Raw genomic sequence first — 23,269 nt, 5'->3', positions numbered from 1 at the left:
GGTTTTTCAAAATGCTGGCACGCCGAGCTCGAAAGGTTCGCCATCACTGGCCTAGACAGTTCCCTGGAGTGAACGGGTTGGAGCCGCAGCCCGAAGGACACCGCTGCTCCTCCACGCCCCTGGCTCTCGGGGGACCCTGCAGGCGTCCCGGAGCCGCAGCGCTGCCATTCCCCTCAGTAGATTGAAGGGACTGCTGCGTTCAGACCGCTCTTGTGTCAGAGCCCGGATAGGCATGCGTGTCTTGGGACTGTAGGCAGTCTCAGTCCGTGCATCACGTTTTAAAATTAAAAATCGCTCTTTTCCTGGAGCTGCGAAGGCCGGCACCACATTAATGACTAATATGACGTTTAACTAATTAGCTTTCTTGGGTGTTGACGAGATAAGCACGGAGATTTATGACTGTTCTGAAGGCTTCTCCGGGTGCGTCCTCGGTTGCTTTGGGTAACGCTTAGCAAGTGGCTTACGACTCCCGGAAAGTGCTGTTTCTGTGTGAATTTAAGAAGCGAGCGCTGTGTTGTGTCTGCGTTGGTGTTTGTTGGTGTGTGTTGGTGCGTGTTGGTGTTGGTTGCTGCAGAGTAACGGAAGTTTGGAAGCTGGTTCCGTGTTCTCAGTTAGACCTCACTTTTTAGGGTCCCGGAGGCACGGGATTCAAAACCTTCCGGGAATCTCTGCGTGTTACGGGCGCCTCCTTTCAGGAGCTGTAGCCCCTAGTCGGGTGTGCTCCCGGCTTTGAACTTGGAACCCAGCCTCCCCTGTGCAGTATCTGATGGACATGACCATCCTTTCTCCCTTCCAAGGCATTTTCTAATGTATTTTGTTTTTAAAATTACAAAGTAATCTGTCTGTGGAGGGAAAAATCTAAAAGAGCGTTGAATATAGACTCCCCCTTCTCCCACCCCAAACGAGAACTGTGAACAGTTTGATGCATATTTTCCCAGTCTTTCTTGTGTATACATACTAGTACATACATGCATGCATGCGAACACACCCTCCTCTCCCTCCCGCTCCCCCTCATCCCCCCCCGTTTCACCACGAGCGCTGTGACCCCCCAGAGGAGAAGGAGGCTCCCTCTGTGCTGAGCCTAGTGGGATTTCACTCCTGTTGGAGCTTCTGTCTTTGTCCCTCTCCCGCCCCCCCACTCCGCCCCCTGTCCTCCCTCAAGCTTCAGTAAGTCCAGGCTGGCTTTGCCTCTCTCCACCCTCAGCAGCCACGCCAGGAGCCCACGCAGGACAAGTCCCCAGGCCTGTGGAAGCCAGCCTTCTGGCCCTCCTCCCGGGACCACAGCTGCCCAGTGGCTCTTCCCCTCCCTCTGCCCCTGAGGTGGGGTTTGGGTGCCACGGGGACCCAGACGATGCTCTGAGCCCCCAGGTACCATGTCTTTTTGCTGTTTCGGGTGCAGCGCTTTGGAAATGGTTTCAGGGCTTGGTGTGTGCTGAGACTTGAAAGTTCGTTTTCCTTCCTGTTTTGCATGAAACGTTATTCAACATGACTTCATTGATATGTCCTTGCCACCTGTCTGGGTGCAGAAAGAACACTCCCTTAGCAAGGTCCTTCCTGATGTGTTTACGGGCCTCAGGGCGGCCGGCACAGGCCAATTAATGATGCGCCAGTCACTTTCAGAAGATTAAACAGTTACCCTCATTTTATTTGATGTCTCTGAGTGTCACTGTCTATAACATATGTTTGTATTTTATGTGAGGGTGACTGAATATTGTCAGTTTCCCTTTTCAGTATCCAGACTAACTGGACATGAAAACAGTAATAGTGCCTTTTCAGGGTGCACAGCCCCCCAGTCTCTGCAATGACTTCTTAATTCCTGCTGGAACTTCCCCGGTTTCCACTGAGCTGTGTTGGTCATGCAACAGGAAGGAGAAAACATTTTCTACCTGGCGGTGGAAGACATAGAGTCAGACACAGAGCTGCTGATCGGCTACCTGGACAGTGACATGGAGGCCGACGAGGAAGAGCCGCAGACCCCGCCGATGGCCCTGGAGCGGGGAGGCCACCTCGATCAAGGGGAGTCCACTCCTGGCAGGACAGGTACGACCTCGCCTCGGCGACCCAGCGGACGGAAGTGGAGGAGAAACAGAACTGGGGTGAATGGTGGTTGCAAAATGGAGCTAGCTTTGCCAGCACTGCGCTCGGGGGGGCCCAGCTGTGCGCCCAGCTTTCTGCCAGCGGGGGGAGCATGCTGGGCGTGGTGACAGGTGTGCCCTGCATCACGGCCACGGTCACGGGAAACCCGGCTGTTCTGGGTGCACGGGGGGGGTGGGGCGAGGGGGGGCGCGGGGCAGCGTGGAGGGGTGGAGCAGGAGGGAGGACTTCAGCTCTAGCCCTGCACCTGCCTTGTGACCTGGCAGGTCCCCGCGTCTCTGAGACTTAATCTCCCTTGTCCCGGGACATGCAATAGTGTCCATTACTTAAATACATCTCCTACTTCTGTGTTACTGCCCCTATTGTTCTTTAGTTAACAAAATAGCAATTTCCGTTATTTTTGTGAAGAGAATAAACATTAATAGATTTTAAAACATATGAATTAAGTACTTATATTGTTGCTATTTTTGTTTAGAATAAAACTCCAAACCAAAACAAGCAACCAATCAATAAATAACAGAAGCTGCCCTGGACGACGTGGCTCCATGTTTGGTGCACTGGCCCACGCACCATAGGGTAGAGGGTTCGATTCCTGGTCATGGGCACTTACCTGGGTGGCAGGTTCGATCCTAGGCCAGTCAGGGCACGTGTGGGAGGCAACCAGTCGTGCCTCTCACATCCAAGTTTCTCTCTCTCTCTCTCTCTCTCTCTCTCTCTCTCTTCCTCCCTCCCTCCATCCCTTTCACTCTCTCTAAAAATCAATGGAAAAAATATCTTCGGGTGAGATTAAAAAATCATAATCCTATATAATAAAAGCCTAGTATGCAAATAGACCGAATGGCGGGCAGAACTACTGGTGGAACGACTGGTTGCTATGCTGCACACTGACCACCAGGGGGCAGATGCTCAATGCAGGAGCTGCCCCCAGCCCACAGGCCCCAGGCCGGCCAAGGTGGGTGCCAGCAGAGGCCCCTTGATCACCCCGCCGGTTGCCCCACAGATCAGCCCTGATCGCTGGCCAGGGCGAGGGATCCTACCTGTGCACGAATTTTGTGCACCAGGCCTCTAGTACAAGATAAAGAGAAACAAAGGAAACTGCCCCGACGTCTAACAAGGAAGAGCTTTGTTAAACAAATTATGGAACCGTCACGGAAAACAATTGTTTTTTTTGTTACCTTTCCACGTTAAATGGATAAAAGAGCGACATATAACATTGCATATGAGGTGTGATCATCCAAGTAGCTCTGTCTAGGCTGAGTGTAACATATGAAAGCACAGAACCCGTCAAAAATGGATGGAGTGCTTGTCTCTTCCTGCCTGGATGGTTGGTGAATTTTATTTGCTTCAGATTTTCTGCATTTTCTACATATACGCTCAGTGCATAATCAGACACAATATGTAAGTTAAATGCACGCTCGGGCAGAGCTGTGGTGGTGGGCAGGATGGCCAGCGGCAATGGGGTCTCCCTGGCCTGCTATCAGGGCCTGTCACATAGACGTGACATTCCCCTTGCGGATGCAGCATAGTCCTCAGCTGGATGGTCTCTTCATGTATCTAAACATGAGCTTGAGGTGACCCGTTTTGGGGGGAACCTGCCCCCCTTTGTAACGTACCACTAGCTCCTTGCCGTGAACAGTTAACATTACAGGGAAAGTGAAACACAACTTTGTAATAACTTGGTACAACACAGGTGAAATTATTAAAAAAACAACAACAATGTCTTTTTCTCTAGTCACACTTCCTGTTACTTTTCACGGGCAACACTGTTCCTGTTCATAGAGACGAGACGAATGTTCAGTTCTGATCCCAGGCAGCACAGCTCATGTGGTTTTAAAACGCGGGGCGACCTGAGAGCTCTTCTCGTTCGCGTCCGATAACCCGCGCCCTTGTGACCGCGCAGGCTGCCGCGGCTGTGGCGAGGACCACGCCTGTCCCCAGTGCGAGTCCAGCTTCCCCAGCGAGGAGGTCCTGGCCGAGCACCTGCACGCGCTGCACCGGACGCCCGACGGGGAGAAGGAGTTCAAGTGCAAGCCCTGCGGGAAGAAGTTCCCCGTGCGCCAGGCCCTGCAGAGACAGTGCGTACACAGAGCGCAGCTCTGACCCAGGGACCCTGGCTCCCCGTGGTTCTAACCTGCGTGTGTGTGTGTGTGTGTGTGTGTGTGTGTGTGTGTGTGGCAGACACGGGGGGCGGGGGGGGGAGGTCAGAGCTCCCAGGGTCATTGTCATTCACTCATCTCCCTGTAGTGTGTTGGCGTTTGAAACATCCTGGTTGTGAGTTTAACTAGTGAACATGGCTTATGCAAACCAGTATTTGTCTATTCGCTAACTTGCCCTTCACGCCCCAGCTCATTGGTTTACTAATCTGAACTTAGACACGCAAATCGCAGCGGGTGCGTGGAGGCGACAGGCCACGCCTCAGTGGTCTGCGTCGATGTTCCCACTGAAACCAGGGCGAGGCGAGTGTGGGACACGCAGAGCTCATAGCACAAGGAAGGCAGGGACCGTGCGGACGCTGCTGCTTTGAGGAGTCACTTCCGTGAATGTGTGAGGCCATGGCGCTGAGATGGCGTACATGGTCCTGCCCATCGCTCCCCACCCTCTGTCACCCGATGGATATGTCAGCAGCATGTAACACTGTTCTTTCACTTCAGGGTTTTACAGGATCAGGAATTACTACTAGTAAGAGTGAGAGAGTAGATGCATGCATTTGGGAACGTTTATGTTGAACAGAGCGTCATTTGCACGTGAGCAAGAACTCCCCAGCATAGGGTTAGAGTTTTATTCGTTCATTCATTGATGTGAAATTCTGAAATCGGCCACATTTCTTAGTCACTGCCCGGTGTTATACACATCTGCTTTGGCTTGTGAAACTTGAGAGGAAGATGTCTGCCCAACACTTAAAACTTAAATATGTATAATTCTATACTAACAAGAGATGAAGCATTGGGAAATTCTATTACAGGCTCTTAAACACACACACACACACACACACACACACACACACGGACTGCGCACTTTAAACAGAGGTTAAGACTGCGTTCCGGTCAGCTTTTATTGAGTTTGGTCTTATATATCCTACACCTGAGCTGGCTCTTACAGTTAAGTTAGGGTCTCCTCCCAGTCTTAACGCGCTCCCTGACTGTTCAGAGAGAGGCGATTTCATGCGTCTTTGTTCCTTGTCTTTCCTCCTCAGTGCTCTTCAGTGCCCGGCCAAAGGCAGCCCGAAGGACTCCCCCCGAAGCTTCCAGTGCTCCGCCTGCAACGCGCCCTTCAGCTCGGCGCCCAGGTGTGTGTGGGTGAGCAGAGGGCTGTGGGGTCACAGGGTCCCCGCGGGTCAGTGTGGAGTGCACGCGTCAGGCCTCTCCGTGGCTCGGTGTTCCAGGCTACAGACCTGAAACGCTGTCCTTTCTGCCCGGTAATGCACATGGTAACCCCGGCCCGGGCTGGGGCATGCGCTCAAAGCCGCCTCTGGCCCCTCTCCCTGCCCCGCAGCTGCGAGCAGCACCAGGAGACGTGCAGGGGCAAAGCCAGGTTCGTGTGCAAGGCCGGCAGCTGTGGGAAGCGGCTGAAGAGCAGGGATGCCCTGAAGAGACACCAGGAAAACGTCCACGCGGGTGAGGGGTCCTGGAGGGGGCTCTGACGGGCGTCCCCTCCCGGCCGAGCCGTCTGTCTGTCCACAGCTGTCTATCTGTCTGTCTGTCTGTCTGCAGCCCTCTGTCTGTCGCTGTGGAGCGGACAGCTGGCCTTCCCTCCACGCATGTGCGGACAGGCGTTCCCTTTCCCCTGACACTGTTTCTTTTCCAATTCGATTTTGGCAGAATTTGTCGTTTTCCTGCCTGAGTCCATCTGCGTTCTTATCCTTAAAGGAAAATTCCGCTTTTTAACGCTTCTCCTCCTCTGTCGGGGAGAATGACTGGCTGCCTTGTGCCATGGGGGTTGATTGACTGTTTGGATGAGGACAGCAGATGCCGTTGGATTCTTCCGATGGCTGGGTAAACAGCGACGCAGGCGTGAGAGGCGACCGTCACGGGGTTGCATCCGCCTGACACCTGGTGACTGTTTCGGTTCAGGGACCGAATGCACTGCACTGAGCCAAGCAGACCCCGCACCCTCAGAGCTCGCTTTCCTCCCCGGGAGGCGTGTCCTTAAAGGAGAGGGCAGTCCCAGAGCCCCTGCTGCATCCACTTCCCCCAGGGCATCCTGCTGCCTCAGCTTCTGGGAAGTGAGTGGCATGTCTTTCTGATACGAGGAAACTGGATTTCTTGTCCACGACCTTCGCATTCAGGAGAGGAGGGTGATCAGGGTCAGCCTCACTGTCCCTGTTTGTGCCTTGTCTCTAATGCTGACACGCTGGGTGCTGGCGGCTGGTGTGAGCGAATGAGCTGGCACTTCCACCTGGTCTGGGCTGCCCTTCAGGTGTGAGCTGCATTGCGTGTGAGCCTCCTCGGGTGTGAGCTGCATTGTGTGTGAGCCCCCTCGGGTGTGAGCTGCATTGCGTGTGAGCCCCCTTGGGTGTGAGCTGCGTGTGAGCCCTGGTGGAGGAAGGACCGGTCTGGAAACAGCGTCCGGAATGCCCATGCATCTGTGGCCCTTTAAGATTGTTAATAGTCCCTAATTTAACTGTAAGAGCCAGCTCAACAAAAGTGTCTTTGGTGTAGAATATACAATACTAAAGTCAGTAAAATCTGACTGGAATGCAGTTTTAAACTCTGTTAAAGTGCACAGCCCCTCGAGTGTTTTTTCAGTGCCTATAATACAATTTCCAAATGCTTAATCTCATTATAAAATCCTATAGAATAAGAGGCTAATATGCAAATCGACCAAACAGCAGAACAACCGGTTGCTATGATGTACATTGACCACCGGGGGCAGACACCCAATGCAGGAACTGCCCCCTGGTGGTTAGTGCTCTCCCACAGGGGGAGCACCACTCAGCCAGAAACCGGGCTCACGGCTGGCCATGAGCCTCTCCTGCCTCCACTGCAATGCTAAGGATATTGGGCTGAGGGACACCCCCCCCCCCGCAGTGCATGAATTTCATGCACCGGGCCTCTAGTTTTAACATATTTAAGTTTCAAGCAGAAGTTTCCATCCGCAGGGCTGTGTTGTCCCTTTCCTGGAGGGCGTGTGCGGGTCTGAGGAGGCTGCATTGTCTGTACTCCTGGCTCCTGGCTCTGCATGGCCCGCCTTCATCGTCCGTGTCGAGCTGTCGGGTGTAACACGCTCTTCTCCCTTTCTCCGTCTCCGTCTGTGATGTGTTACAGCAAATCTTTCTTGTCGTTTGTGAAGTGAGTCTGCGGCGTAAGTGAAAGGCCAGATGCGGAAACACCTCTGGGACCGTGCGTTCCTGCTGTCGCCGGGCGAGCGGTCTCCAGCCTGGGCTCCCCCAGCCCCAGCTCTGAGGCAGCTGGTCACTGGCCTTGGGCCTTATAATCCTACTCGTTCTGGAAGCCCCTGGCGGTTTTGTAGTAGGAAAGCGTTTATGAAGCGAAGTGTTTGTTTTGCTCTGCAGGGGGCGGGTCATGGAGAATGTGGGGCTTACTGTGCAGCCAGAGGTCGCCGTGCCCACCCTTCGCTGGGCCTGGCACCCCGTCTGTTTGGTTTTGAGCCTCTCTTGCGTCTTTCTTTCCTCCGTGGCTGGCACAGACTTTTGGGGAAGGGATATTCCATCTTGAGAGCAGTGTCCACACAGGGCGGTGGGATCCTTTGCTGGGAAGGCCGGTATTCCAGGAGAGAGACGGTCGCCCCGCTGTTACACTGATGGTGACAGATGGTCCTTTTAGGGATATGAGTTGAAGATGCTGAGAAGAGAGAAGCTGAGTTGTTGTTTTTTTAATATGTTTTTATTGATTTCAGAGAGGAAGGGAGAGGGAGAGAGAGTGAAACATTAATAATGAGAGAGAATCATTGATTGGCGGCCTCCAGCATGCCCCCTACTGGGGATGGAGCCCGCAACCCAGGCTTGTGCCCTTGACCAGAATTGAACCTGGGACTTGTTGGTCCTTAGGCTGACGCTCTATCCACTGAGCCAAACTGGCTAGGGTGGGCCCTGAATATTTTTGAAAATGGAATCTGAAAGTCAGATATCAGATTTGCCTGAATACAGGAAAACTGAAGTAGTGTACAGGCTAGTGTTGGCTTGGTAGGAGCTGTTGTCCTTGAACCTAGGGATGCTGGGAGGATGGAGAGAACCTTTAGGGTCACCCAGGACAAAGCAGAGTGAAGGTGCCGACTCCCTTAGCCCCCTTCCCACCTTTCCCCTTCGCCCAGATCCTGTGGATGCTCACTGAGATTTTGTATTTACGGGCGATAGCATTTATCTCCATTCTCAGGTGAATAGTCACAAACTGTCCCCCGATCTCTTCTGGGAGGAGCTAGGACTCCAGTGCTAGGAGGAAGATGAGACGACATGAAGAGGAAATGCTGAGAAACTCTACTTCCGATGCGCCTCATTTAGCTCTTGGTGGTGTTTTGTTTCTGTTTCAGGAGATCCTAAGAAAAAGCTCATCTGTTCCGTGTGCAATAAAAAGTGTTCTTCAGCATCCAGCCTGCAGGAGCACAGGAAGGTCAGTGGCATGAAGATGATTGCCCACGGAGCGTCCGATGTTTTTAGTCATGTATGGTGTCTGCCGTGTACATCTAAGTTGATTTCTTATATTGTCATTGATTTCTTTTCTTTTTTTAAATATATTTTATTGAAATTTTACAGAGAGGAAGGGAGAGAGATAGAGAGTTAGAAACATCGATCAGCCGCCTCCTGCACATCTCCTACCGGGGATGTGTCCGCAACCCAAGCACATGCCCCTGACTGGAATCGAACCTGGGACCCTCCAGTCCGCAGGCCGACGCTCTATCCACTGAGCCAAACCGGTTTTGGCATATTGTCATTGATTTCAATACAAACACAGTAACATGAAAGACCGAGATGGAGAAGAGTGACCTCGTCCAGAGAATATTCTGAGCTCTTGTTCAGAATCAGTAGACGTAGTTCCTGAATATTTCCTTTTCCTACAAGCGTGATCCTTGCTGCTTGTTCAGATCTTGGTAGATCTCGATCCTGGCTGGTGGGGGTGGAGAACAGCACCCACGTTGTCTCTAAGGATATTAATGTCACTGATGAGCTCGAGGTGGCATCTGCTTCGCGCCTCTGACTTAGCCCTTTTGAAGCCATAAGCAGCTTTGACCGATCCACATGGTTGGGGACCTCTAATGTCTAGTAGAGGTTGGTGGCAGTATTTCACATTGCCAGGAGGTGGTGCTTTAAGACGATGCCGAATTACATTTTCGTCTAGTGCAGTGGTTCTCAACCTGTGGGTCACGACCCCTTTGGCGGTCGAACGACCCTTTCACAGGGGTCGCCTAAGACCATCCTGCATATCAGATATTTATTTACATTACGATTCATAACAGTAACAAAATTACAGCGATGAAGTAGCAACGAAAATAATTTTATGGTTGGGTCACAACATGAGGAACTGTATTTAAAGGGCCAGAAGGTTGAGAACCACTGGTAGTGTAATAGCCTACATTACTGTATACTATCCTATATTCCAATAAGATATACTCTGATCCTTATTTTTTCAAATATATTTTTATTGATTTCACAGAGGAAGGGAGAGGGAAAGAGAGAGAGAAACATCAATAATGAGAAAGAATCATTCATGCCCTGACCAGGAATCGAACCATGACCTCCTGGTTCTTAGGTCAACACTCAACCGCTGAGCCAAGCCGGTTGGGGCGTGATCCTTCTTGAAAATTACTTATTTTGGGATTGAAATTAGTGTTATTACTCCCCATATCAATGGACATTTATGTACGTTACTTAACGTTAGGCATAAATAAATAGCATTACTTATCATTTTCACTTTAAATCTGGTTGTTTTATTAAACCTTTTTAGGAGTTTTGAAAATAGCTTTGACCTGAATTTTCCACTATAAAGAAGATATTTAATGCAAAATTGCTTTCATGCACAGTAAATGCTTTCTATTTTATAATTTGGGTAATATCAGTTCAATTCAACCTTTAAAAGTGTTTCATGATTCAGGAGCCATGAGAGTTAGAAGTATACAAATATGATTATTATTGTGCAGTATTTTAAGTTTCCATTTTATAAATGCATTAATCATTTTTATGTTGTAGATTCTAGTAAAAGTTTAGCATTAAAAATGAAAATAAATACGATTTCATTTATGTGTGGCTGAGAAGGCATCTCATCTTTCTTAGAGCATTTTGCCATCATAAAGGGCATTATTCACGTGTTATAGAAATGTAGTTTAAGAATATGAACCTGTACTTACTATCTTTAAATAAACAGTGCATGCTGTACCCTTGCTCCTATGTGTGGGCCTCAGATGGTGGAAGAGACTACCTTCCAGATGTCCTGTGCAGGGTCTCTGCACCACGTGGGCCTGGCCGTGGGAGTGCTGTGTGACCCGCCTGGCTTTCCCAGGGACCTGGAGCTCTCTGACCCCGCCCATCTCCTGACCAGATTAGATGCCCTGCATCCAGGGATGCAAGTCAGACGAGTGGGATGGCATCTTTTGCTTCTCCTTGTTTCTCTCCCTTTTCCCTGCTTTTCACAACTGCCTTGGCCGACTCACCAAGCGTCAGCTCTGACCAAAACGAAGGTGGCTGTGAGCCTCCGACCTGCCATTCGTCAGGCTCAGAATGTAGGCCAAGACTGCAGACCTGGGTTCTGTGTCCCCACTTGCTCCCTCTTTTTAGGGCCACTTAGATCAAGGGGGCCATTTGCCGGGAGACAACGGCCTTCCCCTCGTTGCTCACCACGCACTGCCATCCGTGCCTGGACAGGACTTTGCCGTGACCTTCCTCTCTGCCAGGGCCCAGCGGCTCTGCTGTGATAACACACTGTGTGATGCTTTACAGAAAGGCTAGCTTTACTATGCACTAGATAGGTCAGCAGTATTACAGAGTTAAACAGTGTGCAATCGTATTTTCTTTTAACTAGAGGCCCGATGCACAAAATTCAGGCGGGGGGCCTCTGCTGCTTCTGCCACAGATCCACCCGCTGCAGCTTTGTCCAGAAGGAGGCATATCTGGAAGGGCACCTGGTCTAATTAGCATATTATGCTTTTATTATTATAGATGACATGGGTTTACTAATTAACTTAGGTTCATTGCAATCTTCTATATAATAAAAGCCTAAGTGACCGTTACGGCGGAACGACCAGGACGACCGGTAGCTATGATGCGCACTGACTACGGGGGCGGGGGAAGGACAGACAGACGCTCAACTCAGGAGCTGCCCCCTGGTAGTCAGTGTGCTCCCACAGGGAAACCCCCCGCTCAGCCAGAAGCTGGGCTCATGGCTGGCGAGTGCAGCAGCAATGGCGGGAGCCTCTCCTGCCTCCACGGCAGTGCTAAGGAGCAGCGAGCAGGCAGGTGGTAAGGAGTGAGGGGTCCAGGACTGCGAGTGGGCGCAGGCAGGGCTGGGGGACACCCCCACCCCCCAGTGCACGATTTTTGTGCACTGGGCCTCTAGTTTTAATATACATAGGATAGAATGAACAGATTAGGGCTGAATTATAATATATAGTTTGGGTTATTGCCGTAGCAACTTCCGCATGTTTATACTTTTATTTGAGCTCTATGAAACGTATGTGGCTTTGACAGTTGATTTAACTGTCGATTTAACCTTTTTCAGATCCATGAGATATTTGATTGTCAAGAATGTATGAAGAAATTCATTTCGGCGAATCAGCTAAAGCGTCATATGATCACCCACTCAGGTAAATTACATGTTTTTAACTTTCTGTTGAAATCACTACCGATGTTTGCCTTGTCACTCAGGAGCGCTGAGAGAGGTCGGCAGGAGACCTGGCTGTTGGTTGTGGCGCAGCCATTCCCCAGCCGTGTGGTTTTGAACAAGTTACTTAACTTCACTGGACCTCAGCCTGTCTAAGGAGCCAGGGTGGCTGGTCTCAGTGATTCCGAAGGTCTTCCAAGCCCCCCTTTAGTTTGTTCCTCAGTCCTGCTTGAGCCTCAGGCTCTGTATTCTTCATCTGTGACACGGGACACTGGTTCAGACGCTTCACAGCTGCCGGGAAGGGAACCGAGCTGGTTTCTGTCTGTAGCCTGTGGAGGGCCTGACCCCGGGGACCGCGGCCGCAGTTGCAGCCCCTCCATCTTGAGATGCGTTTCCCGTCTCACCGAGGTCCCGGTAAACGTTAGTGAGATGCTCAGACATCCACTTTGAGGATGTTGTTTTTTAAAGTCATAGTTTCAGTGCAAGCACGCTTGCACCAGAAAGGGGTCTGTGATACAGATTTTTAAAAAGCCAGCTCTGAGGATGATTTGTGCTTTGTGAGGTCTCTTTCTGGAGTTCAGGAAGTCGGTAACGTGAGGCCATGAAGGTCACAGTGTCGCTGAATGTCCACTTCGTTAGGAGATAGAGACAAATGAACCTGAGAGGTCGGAACGGGTGCCCCTCAGAAGGGCTTTGTGAGAAACAAACAGCATCTCTCTGCCTCGTTGTCAGCATGAGGAGTGTGAGCACAGGGGTTCCAGGGCCGCCTCGGGGCGTGGTGTCTCCCGGGCCGGACTCCTGGCCCAGCAGGAGGCAGGTCTGTCCTTTAAGTCCTCATGTCCATCATGGCCAGGCCACGCCTCGCACCGGAGTGTGGCCTTGATGGAAGCTCGCACCTCCTGGCAGGTTTTCCTCTTGGAAGTGGGATTTCTTCGTTGGACTTTAATTGTCTTTATATCTAAGCTCTTCGCACCAGCAGTGTACGAAGCGGGTCTCTACGAACCAGCTCCGCTTCCTGGCGAGCAGGCCCGTCAGCACCGGTGGGCGGCGGTGGGGGCCCTGCAGGTGCTTCCATCACATTCAGTGTCGTTCCCGTGAGGAGTCCTGGGAGGGGAGGCTGTTTTCGCTCCTTCGCTCCACGTCGATCTGAGGGGTCTGCACTCCCTCTCCGCAGAGAAACGGCCCTATCGCTGCGAGATTTGCAATAAATCCTTCAAGCGGCTGGACCAGGTAGGCGCCCACAAGGTGATCCACAGCGAGGACAAGCCCTACAAGTGCAAGCACTGCGGGAAGGGCTTCGCCCACCGGAACGTGTACAAGAACCACAAGAAGGTAACGCTGCCGCTGCCTGATTTCCCGACGCGCTGCCCTGATTTCCCGTCGTTTCTCCTTGAAGTCCTTTCTGTATGTCGGGGGCCGGCCGTCCCTGGAACAGCTGGGGAGACTGTGCTGTGGCTGAGCCCTCCCTCGGGCCGTGGCCTGGGGACCCCGTGTCTCTCCCCCACCCTCTGAGACCGCTCTCCGCACACTCAGAGGGTCCTGTGTCCTCTCTTCGGAACGGCACTAGTCACGCAGGCTTCCTCCTCCTCCCCCTGAGGTGGGACACGCTGCTCACGCTCCCTCCCACAATCCCTCCCTTGCTGCATGCACGGGGTGCAGTCTGCGCACAGGTCTGCCTCCAGGCTCTCCCCACGCCCGGGTCCCTCCCAGGGCCTGGCCGGAGCCCTGGCTGGTCCTCTCCTGTCTTCTCTGTGTCGGCCCCAGCTGTGACCTCTGCCACCAACTCTCTCCTGACGAATCCTGGCGGACTTGCTTCTTGAGTCCAAGCTTCAGACCCGCACTTGGGGCCGCTTGCTTGACCCATGACTGGGCCTCTCTCTGACCCGAAGCGTTTCGCATGTCCCGGGAGGACCTTGTCCTGCCTTTTGCTCCCATAACCTCTCTCGGAGTTTCCTGGTTTTGTTCACAACAAAAGCATAGAATGACCCTGCGCCTTCTTTTAATTTTAGCCCCTTTTTGGGATGAGAAGGCAGTTCTTCTTTTTTTAAAAAAATATATTTTTATTGGTTTTTTTACAGAGAGGAAGGGAGAGGGATAGAGAGTTAGAAACATCGATGAGAGAGAAACATCGATCAGCTACCTCCTGCACACTCCCTACTGGGGATGTGCCCGCAACCAAGGTACATGCCCTTGACCGGAATCGAACCCGGGACCCTTCAGTCCACAGGCCGACGCTCTATCCACTGAGCCAAACCGGTCAGGGCGAGAAGGCAGTTCTTAAAGCTTCTCTCCTCCGCCTAATCCCACCCCTTCGCAGTCAGACGCTGTGTTACCGTCCTGCTGACTGGCATCACGGTCATGCCCGTCAAGGAGGCTTCTCGTCTCCCCACCTCCCACAACCGTCCCTGCTGCCAGGTGAGCGTCCCCGAGCTCACCTGCTCCGCCCCTCTGGGCTCTCGTGTTATTAGCAGATCCCAGTGCTGGGTAAGTCAGAGCACACCGCCCCCAACCCGCCCCCCGCCCCGTCATTTCGACCTCAGCAGCTTCCCGTCCTCACTCTGTCCACCACACCTGGAACAGCTGACACTGGTCCTCATGGGTGTGACCTCTAACCCCCCTTCCCTTCCTCCTCCCAACAGGACTTGCTTCACGCTGTCATCCCTCAGTTTTCTCTGTTGATTTTTGTTTGCGTTTCCTACACTTTCCGCAAGCTCTTGTTTCGGAATGTTCAGTTTTATCTTACGTACCTTGTGTATGTAATAGGTAATGTTTGCATTGAATTTAGAAAATTTGTCCAAAGAGACTCAACATCTCAGAAATGTCTGTTAACATGCATTTGTGGTGTAATAAATATCTGCTTATTGATTTTGGTTGATGGAAGCGTGCTGTTAAGGGTCATGTATATACTATCTTTTAAAGTAATTCGTTACTTTTTCCCCCACTTGCAATATTCCATTGGATTTATACAGTTGACCTTGAACAATGTGGAGGTTAGGGGCGCCGACCCCCCCATCGTCGAAACTCTTGTATAATTTTTAACCCCCCCAAAAAAACTTCAATGCTGAGAACCCGCTGTTGACAGGAAGCCTGACAGATCACATAAACAGTCGGTTAACACAGCCTTTGTATGTTATGTGCACTGTACACTGTATTATTTCCATAAAGTGAGACAATGAAACGCACAGACATGAAAAGAAAAAGTTAAGAAAACCATAAGGAAACAAAAGTACATTTACAGTATTTACTGAAAAACAAAACAACAGAAAACAAAACAAAAACCTTGCCTGTAAGTGGACCCACACCGTCCAAACCCTGTTGTTCAAGGACCAGCTGTAGTTATTCCAGCGTTTGTTGGGACTTTCCAAAGACATCTCTATTGACATCATCTACAAAGTCAGGGTTTCAGGTTCCGTGTTCATCCACCAAGAAGTAGAAAGAGGCCGCCTTACCAGGAGGGAGCAGGTTTGACTGATGGTGTCTCGGGTGGCCGCTGCCCGGTTTCTCGAGCCGCGTGCTGAGCGCGGCCTCAGATGTCGGGCGGGCGCCCACCTTCTGCCTCTGGAATTGCGTGACGGGAACACGCCCCAGGCCCGCTTCCTGCTCGGCCGCTGGAACTCTCGCGCTCTCTCTTTGATGAAACTGATCTGCCCGCATTTATGAGTTTTTCACAGTTTGGCTGCTGTTATGTGCCATGTGGGATCTGGCCCGTGCTCTCAGCACCATCGCTCATACTGGGGGCCATAAATCATATGGAAGTAATAACGTCTTGGGAAGGACAGCAACGGCGAGGCCTGCAGTGTCCAAAGCGGACGCCCCCTCGAGCCTTCGCTGCGGACCCACGCGCGCTCGCCGTGTCTGGTCCTAGCACGTGTTTGCCTTGGTTTCGGGAAACTGTCCGCAATGGTCTCCAAGCGTCATGTGAAAAAAGCGAATTAACCTTTTCTTCTCTCGTGAGTCCCAAGTGGCCAGTTAGTTAAGAAACGGAAAAATGGGGATGTGTAACGCAAGCAGGAAAAACCATTACGAGTCAGACCGACGGCTTCATTTAGCATGACCGACGGTGGTTATTGTAAAGCAATGGACACTTTTGGTCGGTTTTTTATTATGTAACCTATGCATTTTTATTATACTTATTTATTTCGGTCAGTTAGTATAACCTTTAGGTTTGCTTGAAAAGGGAATGGACTCTTTCCTTGTGGGTATGACAGTAGGCAGTGACATTTTGAAGGAGTGATTTTTTGTCTCTGAAACGGAACGGCTCTCTGCATCCTCTTGCCGGTCATGTGGGTCAGCGTTAGTCTCCCTTCTCCCTGGTCCTTTCGGTCATCGTTGGGCCTGATTCATAGCTGTCGTTTAGGATGCAGCTAAAGTAAAGACTGTCTGTCTACATCCAAGTATATTGAGATCCTGTCAATCACAATTGGGCAGGCGGTTCAGAACCACAGACACAGACACTGCTCAGTTAGTCTTCACCCTCCGCCTTATTCACTATCAAACTTATTGCAAAACAGAACTGGGGAGGGTGAGCCTCCTCCCCCAGGCAGGACGCCTGACTGGCAGGACCCGCTGAGACCCGGGGGCTGGCAGTCCTCGTGTGCTGGTGGCAGCGTGCACAGAGGACTTGTCCTGATGACGCCACACACAAGCTGCTGGGGACAGAGCTGTGTCTAGGCTAATAAAGACCCTTTTCCTAACCTTCCAGGGGTGAACTCTACTGGCCTGCCGGGACCTGTAGTCACACCTCTCGGAATAATTCCACGGGGCCTCCTGCGAAAACTCATCCAGTGAATTCCAAACTCTGGGCCATGGCCACTTTGTGGGTCTTGGAGTCAGTTCAAGGAGCCACGGGGTAGCCATTAAAAATAGCACAGAAAGGGTAGGAATGAGGGTCATTTAATGGAATAATGTGTGTCTGTGTCTGTGTCCACGTGTGTGTACGTGTTGGATTTTTGTTATAGAAAGTATGTCTTTGGTCAAACAGTTCATGTTCATTAAACAAGAACCTAATCGCTGCAGATCAGACTTTGCTCAGGTGAAATGTTGTAGCTCTTAAAGGAAAGGACAGGTCTCTCTCTAAATAGGTTATGGATTAGGCTCTAAAAGCATAAGGTACGTTTTGCGTAGTAACAAAAAGCATCCTTGACAATTTCTTCGGAAGGGGCCACATTGGAGACTACACGTCAGTCCCGATCGCTGCATCGCGGCCACTTGACTCAACCTTTGCGTGGGTTTCTCCTCCTGCATCTGCTGCAGGGGGCGCAGCGGGTGTTCCTGTAGGGGTCTGATCAGGCGGTACCTGTGCTCACACCACCTGCCTTTGTAGGCTAGCAGATGAGGGGGCTGCAGTGTGCTACCTGCACAGTGTGGGGGTGGGGGTGGGGGAAAGACAGGGTTGCTGCTTCCCTATAATCACAGAGCTTCATCGTGGAAGAGAGAATACACTTGTTAGGATCGGGCAGCTAATCCATGGCAGACACGGTAAAGGCAGACTTTTTAAAAAATATAATTTTATTGATTTCAGAGAGGAAGGGAGAGGGAGGTAGAAACGTCAATGATGAGAGAGAATCATGGATCAGCTGCCTCCTGCACACCCCCTACTGGAGATCGAGCCCACAACCCGGGCAGGTGCCCTGACTGGGAATTGAACCATAACCTCCTGGTTCATAGGTCAACGCTCAACCACTGAGCCACACTGGCTGGCGGTAGAGGCAGACTTTTAAGTTAATGCCAGTGTGGTGAGCCAGAGGGTCCTTGTTGGAAGCAGTGCTGTTAGAACAGCGGTTCTCAACCTGTCGGTCGCCAACCTGTGGGTCGCGACCCCTTTGGGGGTCGAATGACCCTTTCACAGGGGTCGCCTAAGACCATCGAAAAACACACATATAATCACATATTGTTTTTGTGATTAATCACTTTGCTTTAATTATGTTCAATTTGTAACAATGAAAATACATCCTGCATATCAGATATTTACATGATGATTCATAACAGTAGCAAAATTACAGTTTTGAAGCAGCAACGAAAATAATTTTATGGTTGGGGGTCACCACAACATGAGGAACTGTATTAAAGGGCCCTGGCATTAGGAAGGTTGAGAAACACTGTGTTAGAAGCATCTTGGTTAGAAGCCTGAGGGAGCATCTCTGGGCAGTGTGGGGGGCACGCGCCCTGAGCGGGAACCTAATCGCGGCCTCCCAGGAAGACTCTTGACAGTTAGGGGCGTCCCTTCTGCTGGCAAGTGCCCTTTGCCCGCTTCGGTGCCCTTACGGCTGTGGGATTTAGAGCTGGCTCCCTGGGTTATGGCTTTGTGCTAATGGACTTGTGTCTTGTAAGCAGTGCAAGGGCTGGGCTTGGCCGCACGGGTGGTAATTCTGTAGGAACATCGCTGACATTTCATAATCCCAATTCTCTGTGTGGAGCGAGCTGCCTTGTTCCTGTGTGGAGCTCAGCGAAACAGATTGCTTTTCTATCTCTCCAGTTGCCTTCGCTTTTGTGAGATGGAGGCCGAGGAAGGAAGCCAGTTATAACGCCAACAGTAAAAACTTAATTCACAGGCCTTGTTAACAGCCAGATGACGCACGTTGTAGGCGGCTTTCGGTTTATTCTGTGACCCGATGGGGCGGTAACGTGCTTCTGATATGCAGACATGAGTCGTTAATAACAAAGCTCTCTCTTTTAAAAAGAGACCGGCTCTAACACACATATTCCTGGAGTATTTTCTCCACGTTTATTTTCTCTCCGTGCTTTCTCTGAATTTCACGAAGGTTCTCTTGCTTTGCTGCGTGACCCCGGGAAGAAGACCATCTCCGCAGAGGCTGGTGCTGTGGAGCCGTGGCTGTGACTGAGAGCAGGTCATCATCTCAACTGCCAGTGGCCTGATGAAACCTGTCTTCTGTGCTCATGAAATTAATATTTGGTCTGTGTGGCTGGAAGTGTGCTGATTTGGAAATTATGATATGAAAGTTATGCTGCACTTTGGTGACATTGTATTAGGTGTGATGAATAGTGTGACACGTTTTCTCGTGTGTTTCCGCATCTGCACTGGCATCAGACGTGGCGCATCCAGGGTCTATTTCATCGGCTGGTGCGGGGACCCGTTCACCGTTACAGCGGCAGATGGTGGTGCCATCAGTGACTTGGCATTTGAACGGATGAGCTATAGCTCAAGGATGATGCGATTGAGGTCGGTGAAAAGTTCGTCTCCCTTTAGAGGCGAAAAATGGAAAGCTAAGTCACTTCCCAAAAGCTGAGTTTCACCGGGTACTTGTGAAATCTTCTCGGGGCCCTCGCCGGTTTGGCTCGGTGGATAGAGTGTCGGCCTGCGGACCAGAGGGCCCCTGGTTCAATTCCGGTCAAGGGCACGTACCTGGGTTGCAGGTTCCCCGGCCCTGGTCAGTGCTCATGCAGGAGGCAACCAGTCATATGTCTCTCACATCGATGTTTCTCTCCGTCCTTCCCTCTCTCGTCCACTCTTCCTAAAACCAATGGAAAAATATTCTCAGGTGAGGATTAGCAACAAAAAGAAATAAATAAACAACAAGAAAGGAAATTCATCTTGGGGACGGAAGTCGTCTGACCACGCGTGGCAGCATTGTCCCTCTACCGTCCTCACCACAAGTGGTCTCCAGGGTCCTCTGAGCGATAGCACTTGCGGCTTAAACGCTGAGACGTCCACACCGCACGCCATTGCGCCCAGGTGGCGGTGGCGGGTCCGTGACAAAGGTGTGTGTTCACCTGGCTCGGTGGACAGGTTGCTGCTCAAATATGCTGCTGACTTCCAGCTGGTATCTCGCTGTGGTGGCTGTGGTTCGCTTAATCCAGTTGCAAAGCACTTTGCTGTCCCACGTTCTCTCATACTCAGCCGCCTACGTCATATCCACAGTGTCTCGCCCTGGATTTGGAGAAAGAGGAAGCCCGATGTAGGGTGGGATGTAATGTTTTTGGAAGCCTGGAGCAACCCGAGGTTTCAGACCGTCTTGCCTCGCATTTTAAAATTTAATGCTTTCTCTCCTGTTAATATCCAGGTTCTGACATGCCTAGAAAGCCTCCCCCACTCAAAGTTCGTATGTACATATTTACTATGGAAGGCTGCACCGGTCGGCATGCCATCCGTGCACAGGGGCCATGCTAATCTTCTCTCCCTTTTTTAAAAATATATTTTTATTGATTTCAGAGAGAGGAAGGGAGAGAAAAGAGAGAGAAACATCCATGATGAGAGAGAGTCACTGTTCGGCTGCCTCGTGCACACCTCACACGGGGATCAAGCCCACAACCCGGGCCTGTGTCCACAGGTTGACGCTCAACCACGGAGCCATGCCTGCTGGGCTAATTTTCTCTGTATCGTTCCAATTTCAGTATATGTGCTGCCGAAGTGAGCACCAAAATTATATTAAAATTCACTGTATTTTCTTCTAGTATGCTTAGGGTTTTATTCCAAACTTAAAAACAAACAAACACCTAAATTGAAATGAAATTTATCTTATTGTAAGGGGTGTGAACTAGACCAAACTTATTTTTTCTGAATTTCTATAGGGTTGCCTAAAAACCATTTACTAAACATGTTACAGTCTTCCTATCGATTTGAAATGCCACATTTTCATATATTAAATGGTCATGTATTTTTGTAATAAAAGAAAACTATTCTTTTTTCTATTTTATTAATCTACTTATTTCCACCTATCATTTTAGATTTGTTTTTTATTTGTTTGATTAATCCTCATTCTAAGGTATTTTTTCCATTGATATTTTGTTGTTGTTAATCCTCACCTGGATATATTTTTCCATTGATTTTTAGAGAGAGTGGAAGAGAGAGGGAAAGGCAGAGTGAAACATCCATGTGAGAGGAACACGTCAATGGGTTGCCTCCTGCACGAGCCCTGATCAGGGCCCGGGCTGGGGAGGAGCCTGCAACCGAGGCACGTGCCCTTGACTGGAATCGAACCTGGGGCCTTCAGTCCACAGGCCGATGCTCTATCCACTGAGCCAAACAGTCTGGGGCTTTTCCATTGATTTTTGACTGGAAATTGAACCCATGACCCTTCTGTGTGTGGGCTGACACGCTAACCACTGAGCCACCAGCCAGGGCCATTTTAAAATTCTGTGGCTTAAATAGCACATTCGAATATCTGTAGCTTATCCTGATTTTTAAAGTATTTGTTCTTCTCATCCTTTCTCTATATTTTTCACAACCGAAAGCAGGCATGATCATACCTTTCTCAGCAACACTATGTTTATCCTGTATAATAAAGGGGTAATATGCAAATTGACCCTAATGGCGGAACGACCATAATGACCGCTGGGCCACTCACTATGAGGCACACTGACCACCTCTTGGTCCTTTTCCCCAACCAGTAGGCTCAGATCACCTGATGGCAAATGGGGAACCGGGGATGGGTGGCAGGGGATGCGGGCAGTGCCAGACCAAGGCCCCCACCCCGCCAGTCACCACACACACAGAGGGCGACCTGCAGCGGGGGTGGGGCTGGCGAGTGGGCTGGAACAACCAACCCCTTGGTCCCTTCCCCTGGCTGTCAGGCACCAATCATCCAATGGGGAATGGGGAACCAGGGGTGGGTGGCAGCAGGGGGCGGGGCCGGCTGAGATGGCCTTGATTGCAGGCCAGGCCTAGGGACCATACCTGCGCCTCGCCTCTAGTAGGGTTACAATGTCCATCAGACTAAGGAAATGTGTCAATCCCTATGCTGTGAATGGTGACTTTCCTTTAAAGGGATCCCTTCATCTTTATCCCACATGCATCATAAAACCCCATCAGTTACGTGATTTGTTTATTGTAATAAGGGCACAGTGTGACTTGTGACGTGTTGGTGGTACCTTGCCACTCATGGTGGAACCGGGTTTTAGCCACTGATTTTCGCCAAATGGATGAATGCTGGTGTAGGCTGGGAGGCAGGGGCTCCGTTTTTGAGTTTTAGATCTAGCAGGCGGTTTGCAGTTGTTGTTTATCAGTATATTTTGTTTAATGGTGCTCATTGCATCTGTGCGATTGGACAGTTAGCAAATGACTGAGACTGTTGGAGCCTTAGTCTTCTCATCTGTACATGGGGACAGTAGAGCATTATTCGCCGAGTTGCTGCTAGAATTAAGTGAACTAACTCATGGAAGGTGGTTCGCATCTGACACAAAATAAACATTTAACGCATCTACCGAGCGTTAATTACAACGAATGGCTGTCCTGGATTAATGGGGGAGCATCGCCCAGGACTGAACGTCCCCTGGAGGTGGTCACTGACGTGGCGGGGGGCGGGGTGGTGGAAACGGTCGCCCTGTCCCTTTCTGATGAGGCGCTGGCCCCGCAGTTAAAGCCCTGGGTAGTCAAGGCGCTTCAGTCACAGAGAAACGACACCCTTGTCAGACGAGAGCCCGGGAAACCCCTGCTGCATACTGGGGAGTGTTTGTGTCATGGGCACTGTTTCCTGGGCCATGTGTGAACACGTGTGAAACGTCTATCCGGTGCGAGAATGTGCAAGGACACTTGCTTGTCCCCCGTGTGCACAGCATGTTGGTGAGAGTGGTTTGGGGTGGACGGCGGTCACCGGGAGAAGCAGGTTATGGGCCGCGTCCCCTTCTCTCCTCTTTCTCACTTGGACCCGGAGCTCCCTTTCCTGTGTGGATGTGCGGGCTCCGCGTCCTCCTGACTCAGTTTCTCCTCCGCAGACCCACTCCGAGGAGAGGCCGTTCCAGTGCGAGGAATGCAAGGCCCTATTCCGGACCCCGTTTTCCCTGCACAGACACCTGCTCATACACAACAGTAAGTGCGTCGGGCGGGCAGGGCCCCGGGATGGATGACCTTGCACTAGTCTCCCCCCCCCCACACCATCCCCCGTCCCCAGCCAGGCGGGCACAGGAGCACAACCCCAAGGAGCTGTCTGCTGTGCACACAGGACAGTAATCACCTCTCATCTTCCCTCGTCCTTGTTTGTTTTCCCACAGGAAGATCAGCCATTTTAGGAGACATTTTATTTTATGTCACTCGCACCGTCATTTAGTTTGTATGGAACACATAGCCTGTGTCCTGAAAGGTGGCTTTGAAATTTGCTCTAAAGCAGACATTTTGGTCCCTTTTAAATGTAAGGTTGTACATTCTTGGCTGCCGAAGTGTTTTGCAGTTTGATGGGAGTAGCGGTGGCCGGGGCTTACATACCCGCAAATCTCACCGAGGTGTGGCCCCGCCCAGTGAGACCTACATGAAGGACTAAGGAAACAGAGCAGAGGCTGGGGGGGCAGCGATGTGATTTCAGGAGCTCACAGGCCTTTGCTGTTGGAGAAGGTCAGAGTCACATCGAACGTGACCTCTGAGTTGAGGAACTGAGAGGATGGGGTGCAGAGAGGGCAGCACAGACTTGGCTTGCTGTGCGGGGAGCAGCTCGCAGTGTGGGGAGCAGCCAGCTCTG

The 23,269-nt window shown here is 51.0% G+C and overlaps 1 protein-coding gene across 1 annotated transcript in view; it reads left to right on the top strand.

The window, feature by feature from the left end:
• PRDM5 (PR/SET domain 5) overlaps window positions 1-23,269 on the top strand; it is a 109,583-nt gene that overhangs the window by 52,879 nt on the left and 33,435 nt on the right. The window contains exons 4-11 of the mRNA XM_059695587.1: window positions 1,866-2,040; window positions 3,995-4,169; window positions 5,288-5,380; window positions 5,587-5,708; window positions 8,581-8,660; window positions 11,760-11,844; window positions 13,036-13,193; window positions 22,533-22,626. Of these exons, the coding sequence (XP_059551570.1) occupies window positions 1,866-2,040; window positions 3,995-4,169; window positions 5,288-5,380; window positions 5,587-5,708; window positions 8,581-8,660; window positions 11,760-11,844; window positions 13,036-13,193; window positions 22,533-22,626 (982 nt within the window). The remainder of the gene's footprint in view (window positions 1-1,865; window positions 2,041-3,994; window positions 4,170-5,287; window positions 5,381-5,586; window positions 5,709-8,580; window positions 8,661-11,759; window positions 11,845-13,035; window positions 13,194-22,532; window positions 22,627-23,269) is intronic.

The sequence above is a fragment of the Myotis daubentonii genome, chromosome 5 (assembly GCF_963259705.1).
Source record: "Myotis daubentonii chromosome 5, mMyoDau2.1, whole genome shotgun sequence".
Taxonomy (NCBI): domain Eukaryota; kingdom Metazoa; phylum Chordata; class Mammalia; order Chiroptera; family Vespertilionidae; genus Myotis; species Myotis daubentonii.
The sequence above is the reverse complement of the archived record's forward strand: the minus strand, read 5'-3'. Positions and strand labels throughout refer to the sequence as shown.